At 35.9% G+C, this 22,848-nt stretch overlaps 1 protein-coding gene across 2 annotated transcripts in view; it reads right to left on the bottom strand.

The window, feature by feature from the left end:
* LOC139127090 (uncharacterized) overlaps positions 1–22,848 on the bottom strand; it is a 55,008-nt gene that overhangs the window by 19,173 nt on the left and 12,987 nt on the right. For both annotated transcript variants that reach the window (XM_070693011.1, XM_070693012.1), the window contains exons 3-6: positions 14,139–14,245; positions 12,427–13,688; positions 9,367–9,468; positions 6,344–6,433 (exon numbers count right to left, since the gene is read on the bottom strand). In XM_070693011.1, coding sequence (XP_070549112.1) covers positions 6,344–6,433; positions 9,367–9,468; positions 12,427–13,688; positions 14,139–14,173 — 1,489 coding nt within the window. In that variant the 5' untranslated portion in view covers positions 14,174–14,245. The remainder of the gene's footprint in view (positions 1–6,343; positions 6,434–9,366; positions 9,469–12,426; positions 13,689–14,138; positions 14,246–22,848) is intronic.

Genomic DNA, 22,848 nt, shown 5'->3' with positions numbered 1-22,848 from the left:
TAATTTTTTTTGTAAATATCATTAAGTTCATCTATAAAAACCTGTATACCAAATTTCAAACATCAGATACGTAGTTTTGGAAATACACATTTTTTTACCAAAAATGGCAAAAATTGCCCTCAAAATACAAAATGACAGATTTCACCAGAAATTCAATATGTATTACTTAGCTAATCTGTAGAAACCTGTATACCGAATTTCAAAGCTAGTAGACCAGTACTTTTTAAGAAAAACATTTTTTTAACAAAAATGGCAAAAATTGCCCCAAAATTACAAAATTGCAGATTTCATCATAATTTCAATAAATATCATTAAGGTGATCTGCAGGAACCTATATACCAAATTTCAAAGCTATCAGATGAGTAGTTTTGGAAATACAATTTTTTGACCTAAAACGTCAAAAACTGCACCCAAAATAAAAATTTACAGATTTCATCAGAAATTCAATATATATTACTTACTTCTATAGAAACCTGTATACCAAATTTCAAAACTATCAGACCAATACTTTTAGAGAAATACATTTTTTGACAAAAAATGGCAAAAATTGCCTTAAAAATGTAAATTTGCATATTTCAGCACAATTTGAACAAATCTGAAATAGATCATCCCTAGGGACAAATGTACCAAATATCAAAGCTATCTAACTGGTAGTTTTAGAGAAGAAGATCTTTAAAGATATTTTTACCTAAAATGACAAAAATTGCCTTAAAAATACAACTATGCAAATTTCAACACGATTTAAACAAATCTGACTGAAGTCAACCTCAGTAAACTGCATATAAAATTTTAAAGCAATCAGACAAGCGGTTTCAGAGAAGATTTTTTTACCAAAAACACAAAAAAATGCCCCAAAAATACAAATATGCAAATTTCACTACGATTTGAACAAACTTAAGTGAGGCCACTCCAAGTGAACTGCATATAAAATTTCAAAGCAATTGGACTTGGGGTTTCAGAGGAGAAGGCAATCGTTGACGGACAACAACGGACGATGACGGACGACAACAGACGACGACGGAAAAATCAACCTATTTGATAAGCTCTGCAATGCTGACAGGGGAGCTAAAAAATGGAAATTTAGGATATTTATTTTAAAAGGTAATTTAATGTGCAGATAAAAAATAAAAGCCACAGAAAAATAAAGACTTGTGGTAGCCTTAAAAGACCGACCCATCTCTACAGATTTTATCAGATTGCAGACGTAGCAACCTTCAGCATCTTCGGCCAGGTCCTTCCAGTTTATGTTCCTAACTTGAATTGTTCAATACTTTGCAAATTATGGACCCATGGACCAACAGACAGATCGACTGACAGACAGACGGACATCAGTGCGATATATATATTTTATTTGTGAACACGTGAACTAACATGTAGAAGCAAACAATCAACAAATCAAAAAGAATGAAGGAGTCGGAATGGTGTGAAACAAATGGAGGAGTACAAAAACATCATCGGAAGGACAGGAGAGGGCGGCAAATTTCATGATAATACGACCTAGTACCGGCGTACCGAGCTTACATATGAAATCCTGCTGATATATACATCTGAGTATATATGCGCATTAGGCTCCAAGCCTTCAGATTCACGCTCTACAGTCATGTTCACTTTGTGATACCGACAATGTTGCAACGAGTTCTTCCAATTTTCACAATTTTATGAATTCTCTCCGTATGTTCGTATCAAAATGATAGTATTGATCTTGCAGAACTTGACCAATTGAAGAACATTTTTTGTCATCCGATACTTCTAATGGTAGTAATAATCAAACATTAATCTGTCACTATTTTGTTCAATTTCACGACCTTTTTAAAAAAATCAAAATGTTTGAATGCCATTGACATCAAACACGAAAAAGAACAAGAAGGATGAGGGGCATAAGCTGAATCATTGGCAAAACGCCACGGCAGTCACGATGAAATGAATGGACCCAATTGGACTCCCTGTTTGGTGAGAGAGGACCCTCGTTTTGTTATTACCGCTGAGGAAAGAGTAGCCGTGTAATGAAAACGGGCTAATAGACTATTAAACCATCGATAAAGTTTTAATGAAAAACATAAAAAGGTGTCCTTATCCCACTTCACATTAAATTCGAGGTTGAAGGAAAACCGTTGTATGTGTTTAGCTACGGATTAAGCTGCAACTGTTGATAATGTTTCAATACATCTATGCAATGTGTCAAATACAGTTTCTTGTTGTCGCCCTTCAATATGTTGAAATGTACAATAATCAGTTTGTCAGCAAAGCCTGTATATGGAAACACTACTGGTGATAATTGAATTAGATTTCAGACTGGAAGTCATTTGTCAATCATGCAAATGCAGAGTACTTGTACGCAGGCTGTGTTGATGAGCTGAATCACGGTCCTTCCACAGGCAACAGATTTGAAAACAAGCTTTTCATTTGGACAGTGGCATTTTGCTTGTGATCCAACCTCATCCATGATTGGTTATTTCAGGGATAACTTCTGTACAATTGATAATATCATTTGTACATTATACTCTGCTCTCCACACTGCTTTTCAGACGTCCTCACAGGTAATCCTTATCATCAAAAAATATGGCACGGCATTATCTAAGCAGAATGTTTTTTTTTCTATGAATTTGATTCTCAAAGCAGAAATGATGAAGGCTATCTACACTACAACGGACATGCAATGCTAGTTATTGTTGACTCCTTGACTGGGCTTTGTAATCATTTACAACATTTGGTTTTTACATTAACATATGAACCACTTGAAATTACATCAGTTTCTCTTCATAGCCTGACTATCATTTTTTGTGTGGAGAATTCAAAACTTCCACATCATTTATACATGCTGACATCAATAGAGAATCTGATTTTCAATTCAGTACAAACAAATGTGAAACAAATGTCCAAGCTCAAACAAGCTCCCCAAAAAATCATATAACCCACATCCAACAATGCCATCACCATGCCACCAATCCATCATAAACTCTCCCATTGCATACAACATGAAATGCGGGCGGGGACTATGTCATTAACAATGACTCGTTATTTTATATATCAATGCATCTTCTTATTCTACTCCCCAAAGAATGTTGAAACACCTGCTGTTTAGCTTGTCAATGTATCATTCAAATGTATACAAGCGACCTAGCGGCCGATATAGCTCCGCTGTGTTTATGTAGAGAATAACTATTTTTGACACATGTTGATGAAGAAGGTGGAAATCTTTGATAGCTCAATGCAGTGGCCAGAAAAAAGTGGCTAAAATAGCTGCAAAAATACACAATTGAAGATTTCATCATACTTTGAATATATCACATCGGATCATCCCTAAGAAAATGTCAACCAAAGCTATCTGATGAGTAGTTTTTTGAGAATAAAATTTTCTGACCAAAAATGGCAACAATTGCCCCCCCCCCCAAAAAAAAAAATTGCAGATTTCATCATAATTTCGAAAGATCAGATTTAGTTCATCTATAGAAACCTGTATACCAAATTTCAAAGCTGTTAGACCAGTACTTTTTGAGAAACATGTTTTGACCAAAAATGGCTAAAATTGCCCCCAAAATTCAAAATTGCAGATTTCATCATAATTTCAATAAATATCATTTAGTTCATCTATAGAAACCTGTATACCAAATTTCAAAGCAATCAGATGAGTACTTTTTGAGAAACACATTTTGTGACCAAAAATGGCTAAAATTGCCCCAAAAATGCAAAATTACAGATTTCATCAGAAATTCAATATATTACTTAGCTCATCTGTAGAAACCTGTATACCAAATTTCAAAGCTTTCAGACCAGTACTTTTTGAGAAACGCATTTTTTGACCAAAAATGGCAAAAAGTGCCCAAAATTACAAAATTGCAGATTTCATCATAATTTCAATAAATATTATTAAGTTCATCTGTAGAACCTCTATACCAAATTTCAAAGCTATCAGATGAGTAGTTTTGAAAATACACATTTTTGACCAAAAATGGCAAAAATTGCCCCAAAAATACAAAATTACAGATTTCATCAGAAATTCAATATATATTACTTAGTTCATCTATAGAAAGCTGTATACCGAATTTCAAAACTATCAGACCAGTACTTTTTGAGAAATACATTTTTTGACCAAAATGGCAAAAATTGCCTTAAAAATGCAAATTTGCATATTTCTGCACAATTTGAACAAATCTGAAATAAATCATCCCTAGGGACATATATACCAAATATCAAAGCTATCTGACTGGTAGTTTTGAAGAAAAAGATTTTTAAAGATTTTTTACCAAGAATGACAAAAATTGCCTTAAATTACAAATATGCAAATTTTACCACGATTTGAACAAATCTGACTGAAGTCACCCAAAGTAAACTGCATATCAAATTTCAAAGCAATCGGACAGGCGGTTTCAGAAAAGAAGATTTTTTTACCAAAAACACCAAAAAATGCCCCAAAAATACAAATATGCAAATTTCACCACGATTTGAATAAACTGAAGTGAGGTCACCCCAAGTGAACTGCATATAAAATTTCAAAGCAATTGGACTTGCAGTTTCAGAGGAGAAGGCAATTGTTGACGGACGACGACGGACGACGACGACGGACGACGACGACGACAGACGATGACGGACGACGACGGAAAATCAACCTATTTGATAAGCTCCGCGTCGCTGACAGCGGAGCTAAAAATGTGTTTTTATTGTTTACATTTGAATTGTAGTCCGGACCAGAAGTCACTTTTCAACAATAACAAGGTTCTTTAGAACCATAAGGGCTGAGTTGACCAGTATAATACTGTGTATATCAACATTCTTTGGGGAGAAGAACAAGGAATTATGGTTCACATTCCAAATAAAAATGGTGAAATTATCATCAAAAGTTAGCATTACTGGGGCTTTAAGATCGCTAATAACTGCCACTGCCTACGGGCAGGGCCACCATTACTGCATACTGGCAGTGACAGTCAAAATTAAATAATTTTAACAAAGTATTGTGTATCAAATCTTTTTTTTGTTGGTAGATTTTTATCATGTTGAAATAAACTTCTTCACACAGCCTGAGTATGAATATGCAGCAGTCTTATGGTATATTGGAATTTCGATGTAAATGAAATGCAACTGACAACAACATAAGTGTACATACCAAATATGTAAATTTTGTTCATAGACTGAATAACAAATATTTAAACATGATAAGATGTAAAACAAAAGCTCGAAGTTAATGCAAAAAGCAAAATATGCTGAAAAAATCTCCATTTTATGTTTGTTATATTGTTTGCTTAAGGATTACGATAAGAATAAATTGTAACACTATCGTTATACTTTTTAATGAAGTCTCTTACCTGAAATTATACAAACTATAATGAAAACCCACAGTTTTTTCGTAAAAATAACTTAAAATCAATAAACCATTCATTTCAAGTTCACGCAGTCAATGAAATGATAAATGATTGTACAACAACAAATGTAAAACTTTGGAGATTAAAGATTCCAATTAAAATGAAAAAAAATGTGTTCGATGGTATTTTTATTTGGAACAAACTTGCCATTATTACACACAAATTTCAGAGATTGAGAGTTTTATTTGATGGCATACCTTAACCTTCCAGTATTGTCAATCATATAAACTGTTAAAGTGTAGCATCTAGGTTATATATACATATATGTCTCATGATCACCATTTTGGCCACCCTTCAGCAGGTTAAAGTGACCTGGCCATTTTTTGAATGCAGCCGTAGGGTGCCATTACCTTTTTTTATTGACTATATATTGTGCATAACCTATTCGTTAAAATTACAGCAAATATTTTGTAATCCACGTCTGTCACTGGCCCATGATCAATTCTTTATATCTCATTAGTTTAATATATTCTGTCATTCTCCTTCATTTCAAAATCATTCGTAACTCGTTCCATTTTTATAAACTATATACATTTATTCCTCCAGTCTGTCCAACACACTTTGAAATCAATCTTCATCGCTCTGATTCTGGTATTTTTATTCAGTTTTTTTTTTGTTCTCAATTAATAAATGTCTCAAGAAGAAGGAAATAATTACCGATAATCTCAACGACGACATATTATCTCATGCTGTAAAGATTATTTGTAAAAAGTTCTAAGGGAATACATCAAGGAGAAGGAGTCTCACAAAAAAATATTTACTATCTCATTCTATCAAAGGGGAAATTCACAACTCATTCTGAAAAGTTACTGACCAGTGACTGAGGACACTCAACATCAACCGCGTGTAAATAATTCATTTTGAAGGCCTGGTCATTTTGCGTTGCTACTTTATTATGTGTTATTTTATAATTGCACGAAGATCACTTCACAGGTCACTCTAATGCCCTGAAAATCCCTTCAATGTAAATTGAAATGTAAGCTTACCATTCTTTATTTTAAGCCTTTTGCTGCTTTGATGAGTTTCAGGTTGATTTGGATCGGATCTGTCGTTTTCATTAGAAGTAGAAGATTCAACTGAAAACAGATTCAAAGAAAGAGTTGTTAGCAAACCGGAATTATATTATAGGTCAACCGATTGTCATACCAAGAACATGCAAAATGATGTTAGGCATATATGGTGAACGTTAAGTGATATGTAGCAACAGCAGTTTATCCACTCATCCATTAACAAATGTATTACAATGATCGGTAACACCTTAGTCCTGTCCTGTATTTATATGTCAACGGAGCTTGTGCGATATTAATCAAACACTTGTTCATTTGCCAGATGTATCATCTTAAGTTGAAATCATTATCTCAGCCGAGAAAATGAGGCTCTCGAAGACCAAGATGAATTTCTTACTAGTGAATGTTTCGGGACACATAATGACTTCCTGCCTCATTCTCAAGACTGCTGGTTATGTTAACTACTCTTGGTCAGGACTTCGAATAACATGAACGACAATGTTCGGATGTTTCCCACGAAATGTTAGGGAACGTTCAGTTATTATGGCTTGGAGTGGGTCGGCAAAATCTAGGAGGGGGGAGTCAACTTAAATTTGAAAACTGCAAAGGGGTGGGTCATGTATCTTTCAAACAGCTCAGAGGGGTCACTTAATTTTCATAAGTATCTGTCCCGTCAAAAAGCAGATTCCGTGTTCAGAAATATTCTGGGAGATAAAAATGATTCGCTGCATGATTTCATTCTCTGAAGTCATTTAACTGTAAACCTGACCAAAAAGTATAGTTATCTGCCACATGAACATCTTGCCTTGGCAACTCTGATGCTTGTCTTATTTAAAATCGAGCTCACTGTGAGGACAATGAACAATGCCTATTACTTACGTATTAGAGATATAGCAAGTTTTGTCAGGGAAAATATTTAACAGTTACTTGTAGACTACCAGTACCATGAAAAGTAAAATTATAGTTTTAGGTAAAATTCCAATATCATAATTGTTTTCCACATCTGAACATTCAAATACCCTTTTTGAAACAAGTACATTTGTATCAATTGTCAAACACCTATAAAAGAAAAGATTAAGTTAGTTTAGCATTAAAAAAATTAATCATAGTTTTCTCATAGACTCCAATGTACTGTGAGTAAGCATTTCGGTGAATTTTCCAAATCCGATTTCTTGCACACATATCCATTTGCAAACACCCTAGTTTAATCAAGTACATTAATATGAATAATCGAGAGTACATAAATACAGATTTAACTAGTTTTGTATTGAAAAAAAATTATTCTAAGTTTCCTCATAGACTCCCATGTACAGTGAATCTTCATTTCAGTGAAATTCAAAAAACCAAATGCCTGGCACACATTTCCATTGTAACAATCATTGTCTAATCAAGTACATTAATATGAATAATCGAGAGTAGATAAACACACAGATTCAACTACTTTTGTATTGGAAAAATGTTAATCAAAGTTTCCTCAAAGACACCCATGTACCAGTATAGTAAATAAACATTTTCAGTCAAATTCCAAAGTCAGATTTCTTGTACATATAATATGCACCTTTAACCATCATATTCTAATCAAGGACAATTATGTTAATTATCCATAATCTGTATATTCACAAGTATAGCAAGTTTTTCATTGGAAAAAAAATATTCACAATTTTATCATAGACTCCCATGTATAGTGGATGAACATTTTTTATGAAATTCAAGAGTCAAAGTTTTTGTAAACATACTAGTTGTAATAACGCTATTCGAATTAAGTACATTTATGTAAATTATAAAATGTCTATAAATGCATAGATATTGCTAGTTTTGCATTGAGAAAGTATTACATAGTTTTCTCATAGACTACCATGTATAGTGAATCAACATTACCGACAGCTGATTATCAATTAAATCCAAATATCAACATTTTGTACGCACATGCTTGCATGAAACAAATAATGCAATCCACCAGTAATTTCTGTCCAATCCCTTTGAGGGGTGATTTCAAAATTATAGCAAGTCAGAAGGGGAAATTGAACCACCTTGTGCGTTTGGGGGCGGGTCATCTGACAATCTTTTTTTTGGATTCTATCGTCCCCGAGGTGTTTGTCTGTGAAGGTTTACTCAAGCACTAGGGGGTCATGAGATTTTTGTCATCTTAAAAGGGGGCTCATCAATTTTTTGGTGCAATTGGTAGGGGTTCACTTATTTTGACTGATGCGCAGGAAGAATTTGCCATCCTACCCCCGGCCATAACTGAACGCTCCCTTATTCGAACGTTGCTCCTGTTATCCTTGGGTCGTCTATTAAATCACTCCGGGTTTATTCTGATCTTTTGGGGAATGCCTGCGATGGGATTAATGTTTCGTTCTTGAATGAAACATCGACTACAGACACGACTGTCCAATAAAAGAAAATACATGCGAGGCTGCAGTCTGTACAGCACAGGCACTAAATACCTGATCGCGGAAGTAGTCTGTTTCTCTAAGCTGTTTCATTGTAGTTAAGTCAGGCTGACCATCAAACACACTTTCCCTACCACCTCTCAATCACACACTGTAAGGTTTTCACTCAGAAACTTGCAATCGAATTACGGTACTCCCTGAAAGACTAGACTGCCGTCACACCACCCCCTAATAAACTTTGGATTGCACCACTGACAATAAGAAAGCTCGCCATTTATGTCAATTTTCCCCGTGCTGTCCGGAGATAATAGCAAAAGGGCGAACCAAAATGTTTCAATTCTGTCCCCCGAAAATTATTAGGCAAATTCAGGACGTAAATTGCTTTAGACACTGTGCACAATGCGACTCTGACACCGCTACTGTCGTAGGAAATGAAAGCGAAAAAAATCGCTCCATTAATAAAGGTGACCTGCCCTAACCGTCACATTAGTATTATACTATAAAAACGGCAGCCTGACAAATTCGTTCTTTAAAAATGACAATCTGACTTTTTTTTTATTTATATAACTGCATACATACTAAAAATTGTCGAGTTTTATTTATACTTACGTGGTCTTTCTTGATATTCTTGGTCAGCCACAGGAGTTTCAGCACTAGAACTTGGTGCTATATCTCCTTTGGTATCAACTACTTCAGATAGGTCGTCTAAAACTGTAAGACACAAAGTTGAAAGGTAACAATTTACAAAACCTTTCCTTACCATTTGTTTTGTATGTATGTATGTGTGTATGTATGTATGTATGTATGTATGTATGTATGTATGTATGTATGTATGTATGTATGTATGTATGTATGTATGTATGAATGCGTGTGTATGTATTATATATATATATATATATATATATATATATATATATATATATATATATATGGATTCAGGCAGGTATGTATTCATTCAGATTGTACTTATGTATGTATGCATGCATGAGTACACATAATTAATTATTCAGAAATAAAAATTCTTCTGTGACTTAAACATTTGTTTAATGATAATGCTTAGTATTATTAGAATACTATTTTGTTCAAACCATAACGAGTGAAATGACATTTATGCAAATGAGCGTCAAAAAGGTAAAAGAAGTAATTTGCTAGGCTTATTCCTTGTTTGATGCAACTTTAAGAGTGTAAAACTTGCCGATGACTATTATGCAAATCAAGCAAAACAATATGCGCACCTATAAAAGTCCTTCCTATGACTGACCCCAAGATCTAGCAGAAACGGTCGAAGTGATATTTAGATGAATTTCCGTTCAATAAAATTTGGACAAATGACTGACACTGATATTATTAAATATATTTGAAAAAATGGTCAAAAATTGCAATCTGACTGACTACTGGCCCTAAGAGTATTATACCCAGCATATTCCTGTTTTGTTGAAATTTTAACATGATTGATCAGATGAGTCGTATGAAAGTGAGCAATTCAATTCCCGTCAAGAGAGTTAAAATCATAATGCTACACTTAGCGCGTACAGTTTAACTTCGGTACTTGCTAAAGATGTCCTTAACTTGCAAATATGTTTGAACAACCGTAATTTTCTTGAAAGATCGATATGCAGATGAATGGAGTAGATGGTCCAACATGTCAGCCATATAAGATTGTTAATGGCCCTCACCTCCGATCATTGTCAGACTGTTGTGATTACAAAGTTTTATGAGTCTTGTAGTAAGTGAAAATTTATACAATTTTTCCAAAACATTTCAGGCATTTCAAAGGTTTTCAAGTGCAAGCAAACCCGTATTTAATGGCGATATTTTTCAAACATTGCAGGATTACTAAAAAAAGGGCCAATGTCTCTGAAGCTACTATAGACATGGATACAAAATTAAGTATTTCCTGAATGTATGAAATTAATTCAAATTCAAAATATGTCCATTAATGAAACACGCACAAATGGAAAATTTTCCTTATCTCACTAAAGTGATCCTAGGGATCTGTATACCAAATATTAAAGCTGTCTGACCAGCGGTTTTGAAAAACAAGCGACCTAAAAGTCAACAGAGCTCCGCTATGTTATTTTGAGAATAACCTGTTGAGACACACGTATTGATGACGAAGGCAAATATCTTTGATAGCTCATTTGAGGACAGCCTGACCAAAATGCCAAAATTAGCTGCAAAAATACAAATTGAACATTTTCGTCATAATATATTACATTACGATAACACCTAGGAACCTGTATACCGAAAATCAAAGCTATCAGATGAGTAACTTTTGAGAAACAAAGATTTTGACCAAAAATTGGAAAAATTGACCCAAAAATACAAAAATTCTAGATTTCATCAAATTTCAATATATCACACTTAGATAATCCCTAGAAACCTGTATACCAAATATCAAAGATATTAGATAAGTAGTTCTTGAGAAAACAAATTTTTCGACCATAATTGGCAAAAATAGCCAACAAAATACAAAATTGTAGATTTTATCATAATTTGAATGTATCATATTTTGATCATTCCTATGAACCTGTATGTCAGATATCAAAGCTGTCAGACAAGTGGATTTGATGAAATAAAATTTTGACCAAAAATGAAAATAAAGATTTGCATATTTCATCACAATTTGAACAAATCTAAGTTGGGTCATCCCTAGGGACCTGTATACCAAATACCAAACTTGTCTGACTAGCCATTATGAAGAAGAAAATTTCTTTACCAAAAACGGTTTTTTTGAGCTAATTTGCGTATTTCCGACAATATCAAAAAATAAAAAAGAAAGTTTCTCATAATCATATTTTGCATCTACACAATAAATATTAAATCTGTAAGTACTGCAGTTCTCAAGATATTTGAGTGGACGGACATCCTCACAAACGTACGGACATACATACATACTTACATACATACATACATACATACATACATACATACATACATACATACATACATACATACATACATACATACATACATACATACATACATACATACATACATACATACAGACAGACAGACAGACAGACAGACAGACATAATATATACATACATACAGACAGACAGACAGACAGACAGACAGACAGACATAATACATACATACAGACAGACAGACAGACAGACATACATACATACATACATACATACATACATACATACATACATACATACATACATACATACATACATACATACATACAGACTGACATACATACAGACTGACGGACGCCGGACGGATACCCATCCCAATAGCTTCTATAGTCTATAGTAGCTAAAAACAGAGCAATTACTTACTAATGTAACAATGACGAAGTGCAAAATTGCTAAATAAATTCACACACACGTTCGCAATATGTTCACTTTAGAACTTGAACAATTGCCTAAATTGTCGCTAGTTCAGTTTCCAAGTGGATGTGTTTTAGAAGCAGTAGTATTCGGTTCGTGTGCAAAAGGCAATATTAAACGATCATGTTAATTATGGGTGTATTGTATTGCTAACAGACGAATGTTAACAAATGAAGACCATTGGGAAGAAGAAAAACCTCTTCGTTTCCTATAGCTGATGACGTTGGAATGCATGCTACGAACATGTATTATGTCAGCTCTATATCTAAACAATGACTGCGGCAAGGAAAACGTTTTTATGACATAATTCAAATGGCATCTGCTTACCAGGTCCAACAGAAGTAACGTCCGACTGATGAGTCTGGCTGGGATCTTCATGCTGGTATATCAGTTCAACCAACATCATTTTCGTTTTGTTTGCCACATCGTTGATCGTTAAATTTAGTTCTTGTCTCATTTCTGCAGCTCTCTTAAGGAATGCAGGATAATCTAGGACCACGCTTGTTATTTTCTTACCGAGAATGGTGTGGCTGCCCTTCATATCGACAGCTATATCTGAAGGATCTAAATCGGGTAAATATTCCATGATGGTTTTATGACTCGGAGAATACTGTGGTACTAGAAGGGGAGTTCCGGTCGCGATTGTACCCAGTGACAGGCTAATCGAGTTGACGGAAGATGGGGGCACGAGGACTAAATGCGATTGCTGCAGCAGACTGACGATTTGTGAAGCTTTGAACGACTTGTAGATAATTTGAAGATGAGGGTGCGGGAGCAATGCACCTTTTATATCGTCCTCACGACCTTTGGGAATAGAAACAATTACCCACTTTGGAGGTTCTCGCGATAGTTTATGAAAACAATTGGCCAAGTAATTCATAGCTTTAGCCACTACAGATTTACGTGATAACTCTTTGATATCGTTTTCGTCAACAAACATCAATATCTGAAAGTTGCCACTTTCCGGAATATTTAATGAGCGCTTAGCTTTGAAAAGCTCATCTGCAGGCGTCAGTTTTAACGTACGGTGATTTACCTTACCGTCGAAGTATTGATAATAGGACTCGAAATGTTTAAATATTTCCGAACCTATCGAAAATACTACCTTTGCGTCCTTACTACCCTGCTTTGTTAGTTTTTCCCAAACCTCACGCTGGTTTTCATCATAACCAAGAATACTCAAAGGAGTGTCAAGCTTATACGGATTGACGAGATAGAATGGGGCGTCAGGAAATGTTTCATCTCTGATAGCTAAAGCTGGGTATGACGTTACCATGCTGAAACCGAAGACCATTTTCACCCTTTCGAGTTTGCTGATGTCAGGGAAGTATAGATTATGCTTATGCAGCCAGCTAATATCTTCCTGGAAAAGACGATATAATTCTGGGGGATCCGGATAGATGAGCTTGACATCAAAATCGCGAAATTCGTTCTGTTCGCCATTTTTTACTTTGAAGGCAGTGCAATAAATTGCGCATCCTGCGGCATGTAAGAAATAAATAAGTTGCCGAATAGCAGCAGCCACACCACCGATGATTGGCCAGCCTAGGTACGAGCAGACGACCAATGCAGCCGGGCGTTCTCTGCCACTGAAAAATGAAATAAATGGCAAACATTAAAACATGATGTTTAGAGCAGTAATGGATGACATTTTGATCAATGATGTTCATTTGAAAAGCATTTTTATAGATACTGTACGGTCTGATGACTCACTCGTCCACGTCTGCTAAAGGTTCTCTGCTCTGAAATAATGTTAATGGTATAAAAAAGTCGAAGCCATTCCCTGATAGGATAAAACCGAAGCTTTCTAAGCATGGTTGAAACTTAACAGGTGTTGCCTTAAAATAAGATCGTTTAATATTATTACCTTAAAATATTGTAAATGCATAAAGTTAACCAATCAAATGGCCATAATACTTAAACCAACAGCAACTGTAAAAACACATAATATACCATCAACGACTAGTGTCACATATATCCTAGCTTAAAGTCAAACTTTGTTATATTTTAAAACATTATAGTTTCACAAATGTGCTTACCGTTTATTTGGAGGAACACTCTCCTTCGAAGACATTCTAGACACGATTCCTCAGGGGAACAACTAAATGCAAACAAAATATCTAGCTTTGGTCTCCAATATTGTGACCTAAGGAAACACAAACAAAACAAGATCTATATAAATAAAACGAACTCATTCCTTGCACGTTTTATCTGCTGTATGCATGAATAGGATTGGGAAATGTGGGAATAAACGTTTGTAGGTTTGTATCTACTTTTTAATTGTATGTATGTATGTATGTATGTATGTATGTATGTATGTATGTATGTATGTATGTATGTATGTATGTATGTATGTATGTATGTATGTATGTATGTATGTATGTATGTATGTATGTATGTATGTATGTATGTATGTATGTATGTATGTATGTATGTATGTATGTATGTATGTATGTATGTATGTATTATATCATTTGATTTCTTTCCTATGGTTGCCATGAAAACATCCGCTGACGGTCACTTTTATTGTTGATTGCAAACAATGTTGTTCCGATAGCTTGGTAGATAACTTATCAGAAAATATCCGTCAAGTTGGAAGCAAAGTTAAGCACGGGCCTTAGCGTAGTAAAACCACAATTTAAGATAATATCGCTTATATAAAAGGCTGATGTTTCTCAAGAGGAGCACAAAGCATGTTTTGCTACCCTTATATATCTGGTGTTCTGGTAACTTATCCCAATTAGAGTTATTCGTTTTTTGGGGGTTCAGGCTTGTGGCAGTAACAACGGTTTTTTATAATTTGTACTTATGGTCCCTCGGCCGTGCTGTATCATTCATGTATGTGCCCAATAGCCCCATACAGCAAAACTCACATCGTGATTCTCTTGGAAATTAAGTCCTGAGCGTGCGCTCAGCCACCCATTTCTTATCTCCCTGACTAATTGCCAAAAACACGTTTTCGGAAACAACTGGTTCAGCGCTGAATATATCTTTTTGTACGCGTCAAATACTTTGCTTCTGTAGCTTTTGAACACTTTGAACAATCACCACTACACCCTGATACGATACGATGCAAATACCGCTAGTACGGCGCGCTTGCACTCACAGGCCATGGGGTTCTGTTATTATTACATATGTTCTGTCTTTTATTTGCATCATTTATCAAGAGAATCGACGATTAGTCGTGCGAACTATTTGTCTGTCCACAGTCCCTCTATCCACGTACACATACGTAGCAACATGCCATAGATAGCCAAACGAAGAGAACTTTGAACATGGAAGCGAACGCTTTTGATTTTTTTACATGTTGAGCTCGAAATTCTTCTAAATGATCGATACAAATAACAGTTTGAAGATTTTTACGGGAAATGTAAGAGTAAGATACGGCAAATGTAACTTGTCGAACGATCAAATTTCAGTGTTTACCGTGGCACACAAGCGCTCACTGTTATCAGTAGCATGTGGGACACACAGGCACAGAATAAACTGCATGCAAAAGTGACATTCTATTGTAAACAGGGAATGTCCCGTGAGAAAACTACTGCCAAAAACGTCTCTGAAAATGTTAACTGCTTAATTGGCTCCGCTCCGCAGTTACGTGTGTTTCGATGTATGATGGCTGCCGTGGTACGGCGGCCATGGCCATCGTGCATTCATGGAGCTAGAAACGGACGTCGCCCGTTGTCAATGTTTTTGCTTCGCTGACAAACAAACTGCTCTTCCGGATACTAAAAATCATCCTCACACTGTAATAAGTATATGCAATTTTCTTTGTCGTAGTTTTTAATCTGTAATGTCATGCATTTTACTATAACGAGCATCGAACAAAAGTGAAATGAAATCTTGTAGACGGCATTTTTTGTGTTCACAAACAAAAATAGTTCCGGGTCAAAATTGGTAAATACTCATTAACATAAAGGAATGGCATAATGTTTTTGGTATTGCACTGCAGTGCAAATACCGGTAGTACGCGCGCGCTTCGATGCAAGTAAACTGTGGTACATATGTAATAATGAATTTTACTCTTTTATCACTGTGAGTTATAATCATCATACGAGTGGCGCAAGTTTATTTCGGTATACAACTTCTTTACATCCACAGTGTAATATTTGAAAAAACTTCATTATTCATCCCGTTCTCAATTTAGGCTTATTTTCAAATTGGCTCTATAATAATATTAAGGTATAGATAATCCGTTTTGGAAGTGTGAAACCTACACACATCTTAAAGGTCGAAGCGATGTTGTTTCATACTATGCGTGCATGATAAAGCGGAGATAAATGACACAAAGAATAATGAGTTTTAGAAGCTATCACAAGAAAGCACAAAATGCTGAATCACCTGAGGGTACAAAGGACTGTGTCGACCAATCACACAAGAAAACCAAATTTGACTTTTAACTATCGCAATTGTAATTGACAATAATGCGCTACCAATAATTTCAAGTTGTCTGGGGTGGCAAGTGATGCCTATCGCGATTGAATCTACTGTCTTGCCGAGAGCACATCTGATAGTCATGGTATTGTTATTCACCATGCATAATTTCTTGCTATGAGTTTAACAACAAATACCGATGACTCGCTTACGGGTTGTATGATGATTTCAGTAGCTGTTGCAGGTAGTTCTATGTACATCTTCGTAGTGTGTGCCTGAATGTTGCTAACACTGACCTTTAGAATTTTAGTACGACCGTTCAGCTTATGAAAGACCGTCACAGTAACATTTTACAAGGTAACTTCTTTTACACCCCGAAATCGATCGGCTAACTATTGCTAGTACTAATACTTGTATTTTCTATAATTGTATAAGACCTTTTCGGCCAAGTAATTTATTTTCTTCCGAATTCCGTTTCCAGTTATTTGGTACAAACAGCATAAACCTTTTCCTTATGCTTAATATTCGAAGGCCGACACGTTTTTTCTCTTTCATTACCCTGTGCAACCTAAACGTCACACGCTCGATTCTCGAATGAGTAAAAGAACATATGCACAGCCAGATAATCCTTCAAGGAAAGATTTCCTCTCTCAACTATAATTATAATAATCTACGGCTGACGTCACATAAAACTTTACAAAATGTTCAACAGAGAAATGCCCGCCAATGCGTGTTAATGTAGAATATCATGAATACAGCCTTCTGAACACTTGTTACCTCAACAGTGCTCGTGTCCCCTTCTAGTAAATACACCCAATAAACTTAAGAATAATACATGCATGAAGTGATGTCCTGGCAAAAGCTACAAAACAAAAGATTTTACCTGATTGTACGTCTGTCAGCAAACTAACAGCTGGCAGTAAGCTGTTGTGGTGGCTATTGAGTCGGACACTATGTGTGCTAGTTTCTATAGTTGTCGCCCCATTCAAAGTTTATTTATGGTAATGATTAACGAATTGGTACCCTGCACATTGGTAGCACAAACGTACTACTTTTATAGGTCCTCGAATATTGAGTTCGAAGATGATATCACAAAACACTCGTTCCGCAAATGACCACCTCGCATTTTTAACTACAACGCAGTGTACACTCTTTAAAACAACAAGGAGTTTTAAAAAAATCAATTTTGCACTTGTTGTAACATGGCTTTTTAAGCTCTAAAACGAACTGGTCTCAGGTAATTAGGTTATGAGGATAGCCGTGTTAACAGTACAATTTTCCAAGCGGAAGATCATACATGTAGAACCACTGCAGCAACAGTGCATATTGCAAAGCCAGCAGAGAGTGCTGGAATTGGAAGCTTTTTGGCGTGCCATTTTCAGTGTGTCAAAGTTGGCCGTACCTTGCGATGCTGAATACCTCAATAGGCTCTATTCATGGGGATTGAATACATGCTGATAAGAAGTGCTTACGATTCTAAGTTGGCATTCCCTTTATTAAGGGATCGTCGACAATAAAAGCTGTGACACAACCAGTGTGATTCCATTGTTTGATTGATTCCTATACTCGCTCCGTCTCTGAACGATGTACATGTGCTCAATGTAAAAAAAATCAATGACGGCAGCACGATGTCTCTTCTTACAAACACAGATGATCCTAAAAATCCTGCACAAGTCCAAAAACACACAAAAACACCGCACCTAAACATTTATCAAACTCGGCTCACGAGAAATTTACTTTTCAAGATGATGGAATCATTTCTTTCTTTCTCGCTTTGAGAAATTCTTGACACATTTCAATTGCGAAATTCCGTGTACGTTCTCACTTCATATTATGTACCTTTGAAAGTTAAATCCCTTTGTCAACGCATTTGTGGTCTTTCATTTCTCGTTTATCTCAAAGATTGTACATTGTATAATTTTTAATAAATAGACAAAGTCATGCGCAGCCGTAATTTTATTTTTAATTATTTATTTTATAGCGCATTTTGTCACTCCTCGGCGATTAATTTCAGCATTCCTTTTAATATTACCATGCGGTCCTAAATATCCTAAACAATAAACACTTCCTATGCCAAACCAATATGAACTCTTACCTTCTTCCCTGAACCAAGGAATTACCTAAGTCGTACATTTGCACTTATTATCGACGCCCCCTAAATGGGATATTTGCTATTCAATTCACCCGATAAAGATTAGACTATGCAGTAACTTGTCTACTGACAGTTTGACCTAAGTGATGAGTGGACATGAGGGGTTCATAGGTGGCTGTTTGCATAAGGGTCTCTGAATCAGCTGATACTGTGATAGCAATCTTCAAATTCTGATCTTGCAATATTCGGCGGAAATGATTTATCCTTCAATGACACATAAACTGAATACGTAGAGGCCAGGTAGTTCGTACCTTCACTAACTTTATCCAAATATCTTTAAAACATCCATTTCAGTGGAAATATCTTAAAATCAGTACTGCAGAAAGACGTCAACATTAAATAATCTGAGTCTACACCAGGCTTCCGGGTGTTGTCTTCTTTCAGTTTAAGGTAGAATGCACCTAGAAAGTGAAAAGTCTTACCCTTTTGATCAAACTTTAAGCAAAGAACTTTTTTAACATTCTCTTTCAAATTCAACGATGAAAATCAGAGTCACTGTGTTAATTTAAGTACAAGAAAAATACATATGATATTTGAATCAAAAAGAAAAACCATAAATGTGTTAACCGTAATGAAAAAATTACATTTTTAATTTTTTTAAAAAATAAGACGGCGAGAAATTTGTTCATTCTTTGCTTATTGTACCTGAAATATCTGACTAGCAATACTATTGATATTTTGACGCTACAATTAAATGTAAAACTTAGTCGGACTAAAAGGTCTCAAAAGGCTTAGGATGCTGAAAATTCATGTATATTCATGATATTGTGAGCATGTACTGTAAAGAAAAATATTTCACATACTTGAGTTACAGCACTTAGTTTGCGATCTCATTTTAATAGATCGATATTTTCATGAAAATTCTCAGGTTTTTACATAATTTGCAGTGTTATTTTGGCCTGTATATCGGAATTCTTTTCGAAGAGTAACTTTAATTCGAAAATATTATATTGTAGTGTGTTACACTTTTAAGTGTCTCTTCAGTGAATACGATTGTAATAATTTCCTCATGTTGGTTATCACTCTGAAAATATTGCTGGATCACAGTACCGTTCTATATGATATCAGTGTTGTCCTTATATTTAAAAGTAGCCGGATAATTTAAGACAGTAGACGGGTGGAGTCTGCGAGGGAGCGAAGCGACCGAGCGGCGAATGAGCGTAGCGAACGAGGGGGGGGGGGAGCGCGAGAGGGGGGTGTCCCCCCCCCCTCTCGCAAGGCGAAAATGAAATTTTGGAGTGGAAATGGTGTTCTCTGGTGGCATCTGAGGTGACATTTAGCTGAGACTGAAACAGTACTTTTGTTGTGTGTCTTAGACGTGGTTCACATACAACAAAACAAACAAACATGATTATTTATGACACACTTATGGTTTTATTTGCAGTGAAGATTTAACATTTAATCTTAAGTCACCTGCAGTCTGCTCATTTCATTGCACATTTCCCATTCTTCATTACCACATAGTTTCTGAAACTTATGACACAAAGTGAGTGATTGACAGAAATGTTGCAACAAATTACTAATAAATGCCAACCGTGCACGATCATCGCATCTCGCTGTCCCCAAATTTGATCAAAGCAGATATGCAGTATGGCGTCGGAAGGAAACAACAACATTTTCTTTCGAATTTGCTCCACGAGTCCGTGAAAAAAATGATTCAGAGGGTCCATCGAAGGATACTATCGGGCAACCCAACATAGAGAACATGGAGAAGCGCAGTGAAATTGAACCCATGCCGGAATCCACGACGTATTATCCTGTTGTCTTAAACAACGGGGATCAGCGCCACGGTGAAGCTGTGAGCCGTGACGATGATGCGCCGGTCGGCAACGGTCGGCAACATGCCTGTGACCGTGGATTCTAGTACGTAAAAATAATCGATGAAAATAAAATACCCATTCAAATAAACAGTTGGTTCTAAATAAAAATCAGTTCTAGCTCATTTTTTTAAAAATTAATCTAGAAAATGCGTCGGTATTGCTCTGAGAATAACTTGATTTGTTGAGAAGATCATACTCGTAGTGACGTTGGCAGCCAGCGCGGAAAACTAGCTTGCCAGTCTCATGAACTTCGAACCGTCGATCAAAATCACATCTTTTCGGCGCTTTTCTCTCACAAATTCAGCGAAATTGAAGTTTTTCATACATAAACTAAATGTATCGTTGGAATCAAGTATACCTTTCGAACGGGCTTTCTTCGGGAAAAAAATATTCCATCGGCAAGGTGCCAGTGGCTGACGTCACATTTCTTTTTGACGGCACGGTTAAAAATGACCTAAGATGACCTTCATACTAATCGAACCAATTACACTGCTCGTAACAAAGGCAACACCGTAGGCGCGTCCATCAGCCAATAACACTATTTGACAAATAAAAGATCGGGCTAAAAAAGCCACAAATTGGCATTTAGAAACTGTTATGTGTGTGTGCAGTTCCATGCGTGGGAAAGGGGTCGCGAAACTGCTAATCGTACGTGTGCCGTCTAACCATGCTAACAGCTGGCAGTGCAATACAGTGCAGTGCAGCGCAGTGGCAGTGCAGTGAAATTAATAGGTCTAGAAAAATAATCTAATTACGTTTAAAGTAGCCGGGAAAAAATGCAAAACAGCCGGGTTATTTACCCGGCACCCGGCTTCTAAGGACAACACTGTATATGTCTATGCAAAGTTACCAAAAGAAGCAGAAAGGTCATCACGAGGACATATCGTGATATAAACTTGTCGTCTTCTATAGAATCGTGCGTCTGCGCTTTTCTATACGCACCCCGTGTATAGTAAGAAGCTGTGAAATACTTTTATTACACCGCCATGGATAACAAATCACCAAAAATATAGTCTGATACAATAGAAAGCCCGCTCACTGTTATTTATAGTGTCAGTATCACTACAAACATACCACGTTCTGCACCACGTTCTACATTTGCGCCAATGTGGAACATTAATATACCTGGAATTTTGCCACTTAACTGCAATCATTATCAAAAAGCTTCTACATATTAACTGACGTCAAATGGTACTTGAAAAAATGTTTAACCGAGAGATGTCCACCATTGCATTTTGATATTGAATTCGATTGTGTTGATGCTGACTTTCCTGATTCCAACCTATTGACCATTTTTTAAAGATCACAGTGTTTGTTTGCCTCTCTACTCACCATATGATTGTAAAAGAATGGTTTGAATCCATTGCTTAGTAAAATAATCGAGCTGTCATAATTACTGGATGAGATACCACTGAGAAACAATAAAATATAAGTACGAAGTCTTGCCCTGGCAAAAATTATAAAACAAAATCTTTATCTGATCGTACGTCTCTCAGGTTGTAAGATTCTGTGGTGGCTATCAATACTACGCGCCCTCAATGAAACGTTTCGTTGCCAAACTCAGGCGAGTTTGACGTGGACGTTTATAGTCCGAATTGTGGTTATCAAGGTTGTGAACGAAAAAAAAAGTCAATAGGGAGTTGTGTATCACAGCTATGTAAACAAATGTTAACGGTGATTACTTTGCAGAAAAAAAAAACCCAAAACGGCAGACAGGTTTTCGAGGTCATAAGTTCAATTACCATGATAAACGTTGTCCCCACGAACTGCACAATTGGAAATAATGTGACACGTTTAGTTTTCCTTACAATATTTACTACTCATACCACAATTTTTAATCTGGATTTCATGGAGTTTTAAGCAAGATTAAGAATTATAGTCGTTTTCATAGCGAGAGCCCATTCATCATTGTGCTTGTTTGTAAAGCTACCGTGCCATTCAAAGTTCATTTAGGGTAATGATTAACGAAGTGGCACCTGGCAGCTATAATAACACACACGTGCGACCTTATGCTGTCTCCCTCTGACTGTCGGTAAACTTCTCAAGAGTTTGCCCCCTCCCCACAATGACATTCTTTGTGGTTTTACCTGAAACACAATTATAATAATATCTTTGCAAACTGGCAAGTCATAGACATTGATTAAAGTAGGGTTATTATCATTAAAAGCAATTAGAGATGTCAGATTAACCATTCACAAACATGCTTTCACCAGCTCTCTGTTCATTGCCTGACCGTAAAGTACTTGGTTCTAAATTCTACTGTTACGATCAAATTGGCGTATTTTTAGAACAGCTGAACTCGTCGAACTTGTAAAATATGTACCCCAAATCAAATACAACGACGCAATCAAGTGATCAGAGCGTACTCGCATTGCAGTTTCCACACTTATGGAGGCAAACTGT

Source organism: Ptychodera flava, unplaced genomic scaffold (genome assembly GCF_041260155.1).
Source record: "Ptychodera flava strain L36383 unplaced genomic scaffold, AS_Pfla_20210202 Scaffold_28__1_contigs__length_4768798_pilon, whole genome shotgun sequence".
NCBI classification, from domain to species: Eukaryota; Metazoa; Hemichordata; class Enteropneusta; family Ptychoderidae; genus Ptychodera; species Ptychodera flava.
Note: the sequence above shows the minus strand (reverse complement) of the source record. Positions and strands in the feature narration are given on the sequence as shown.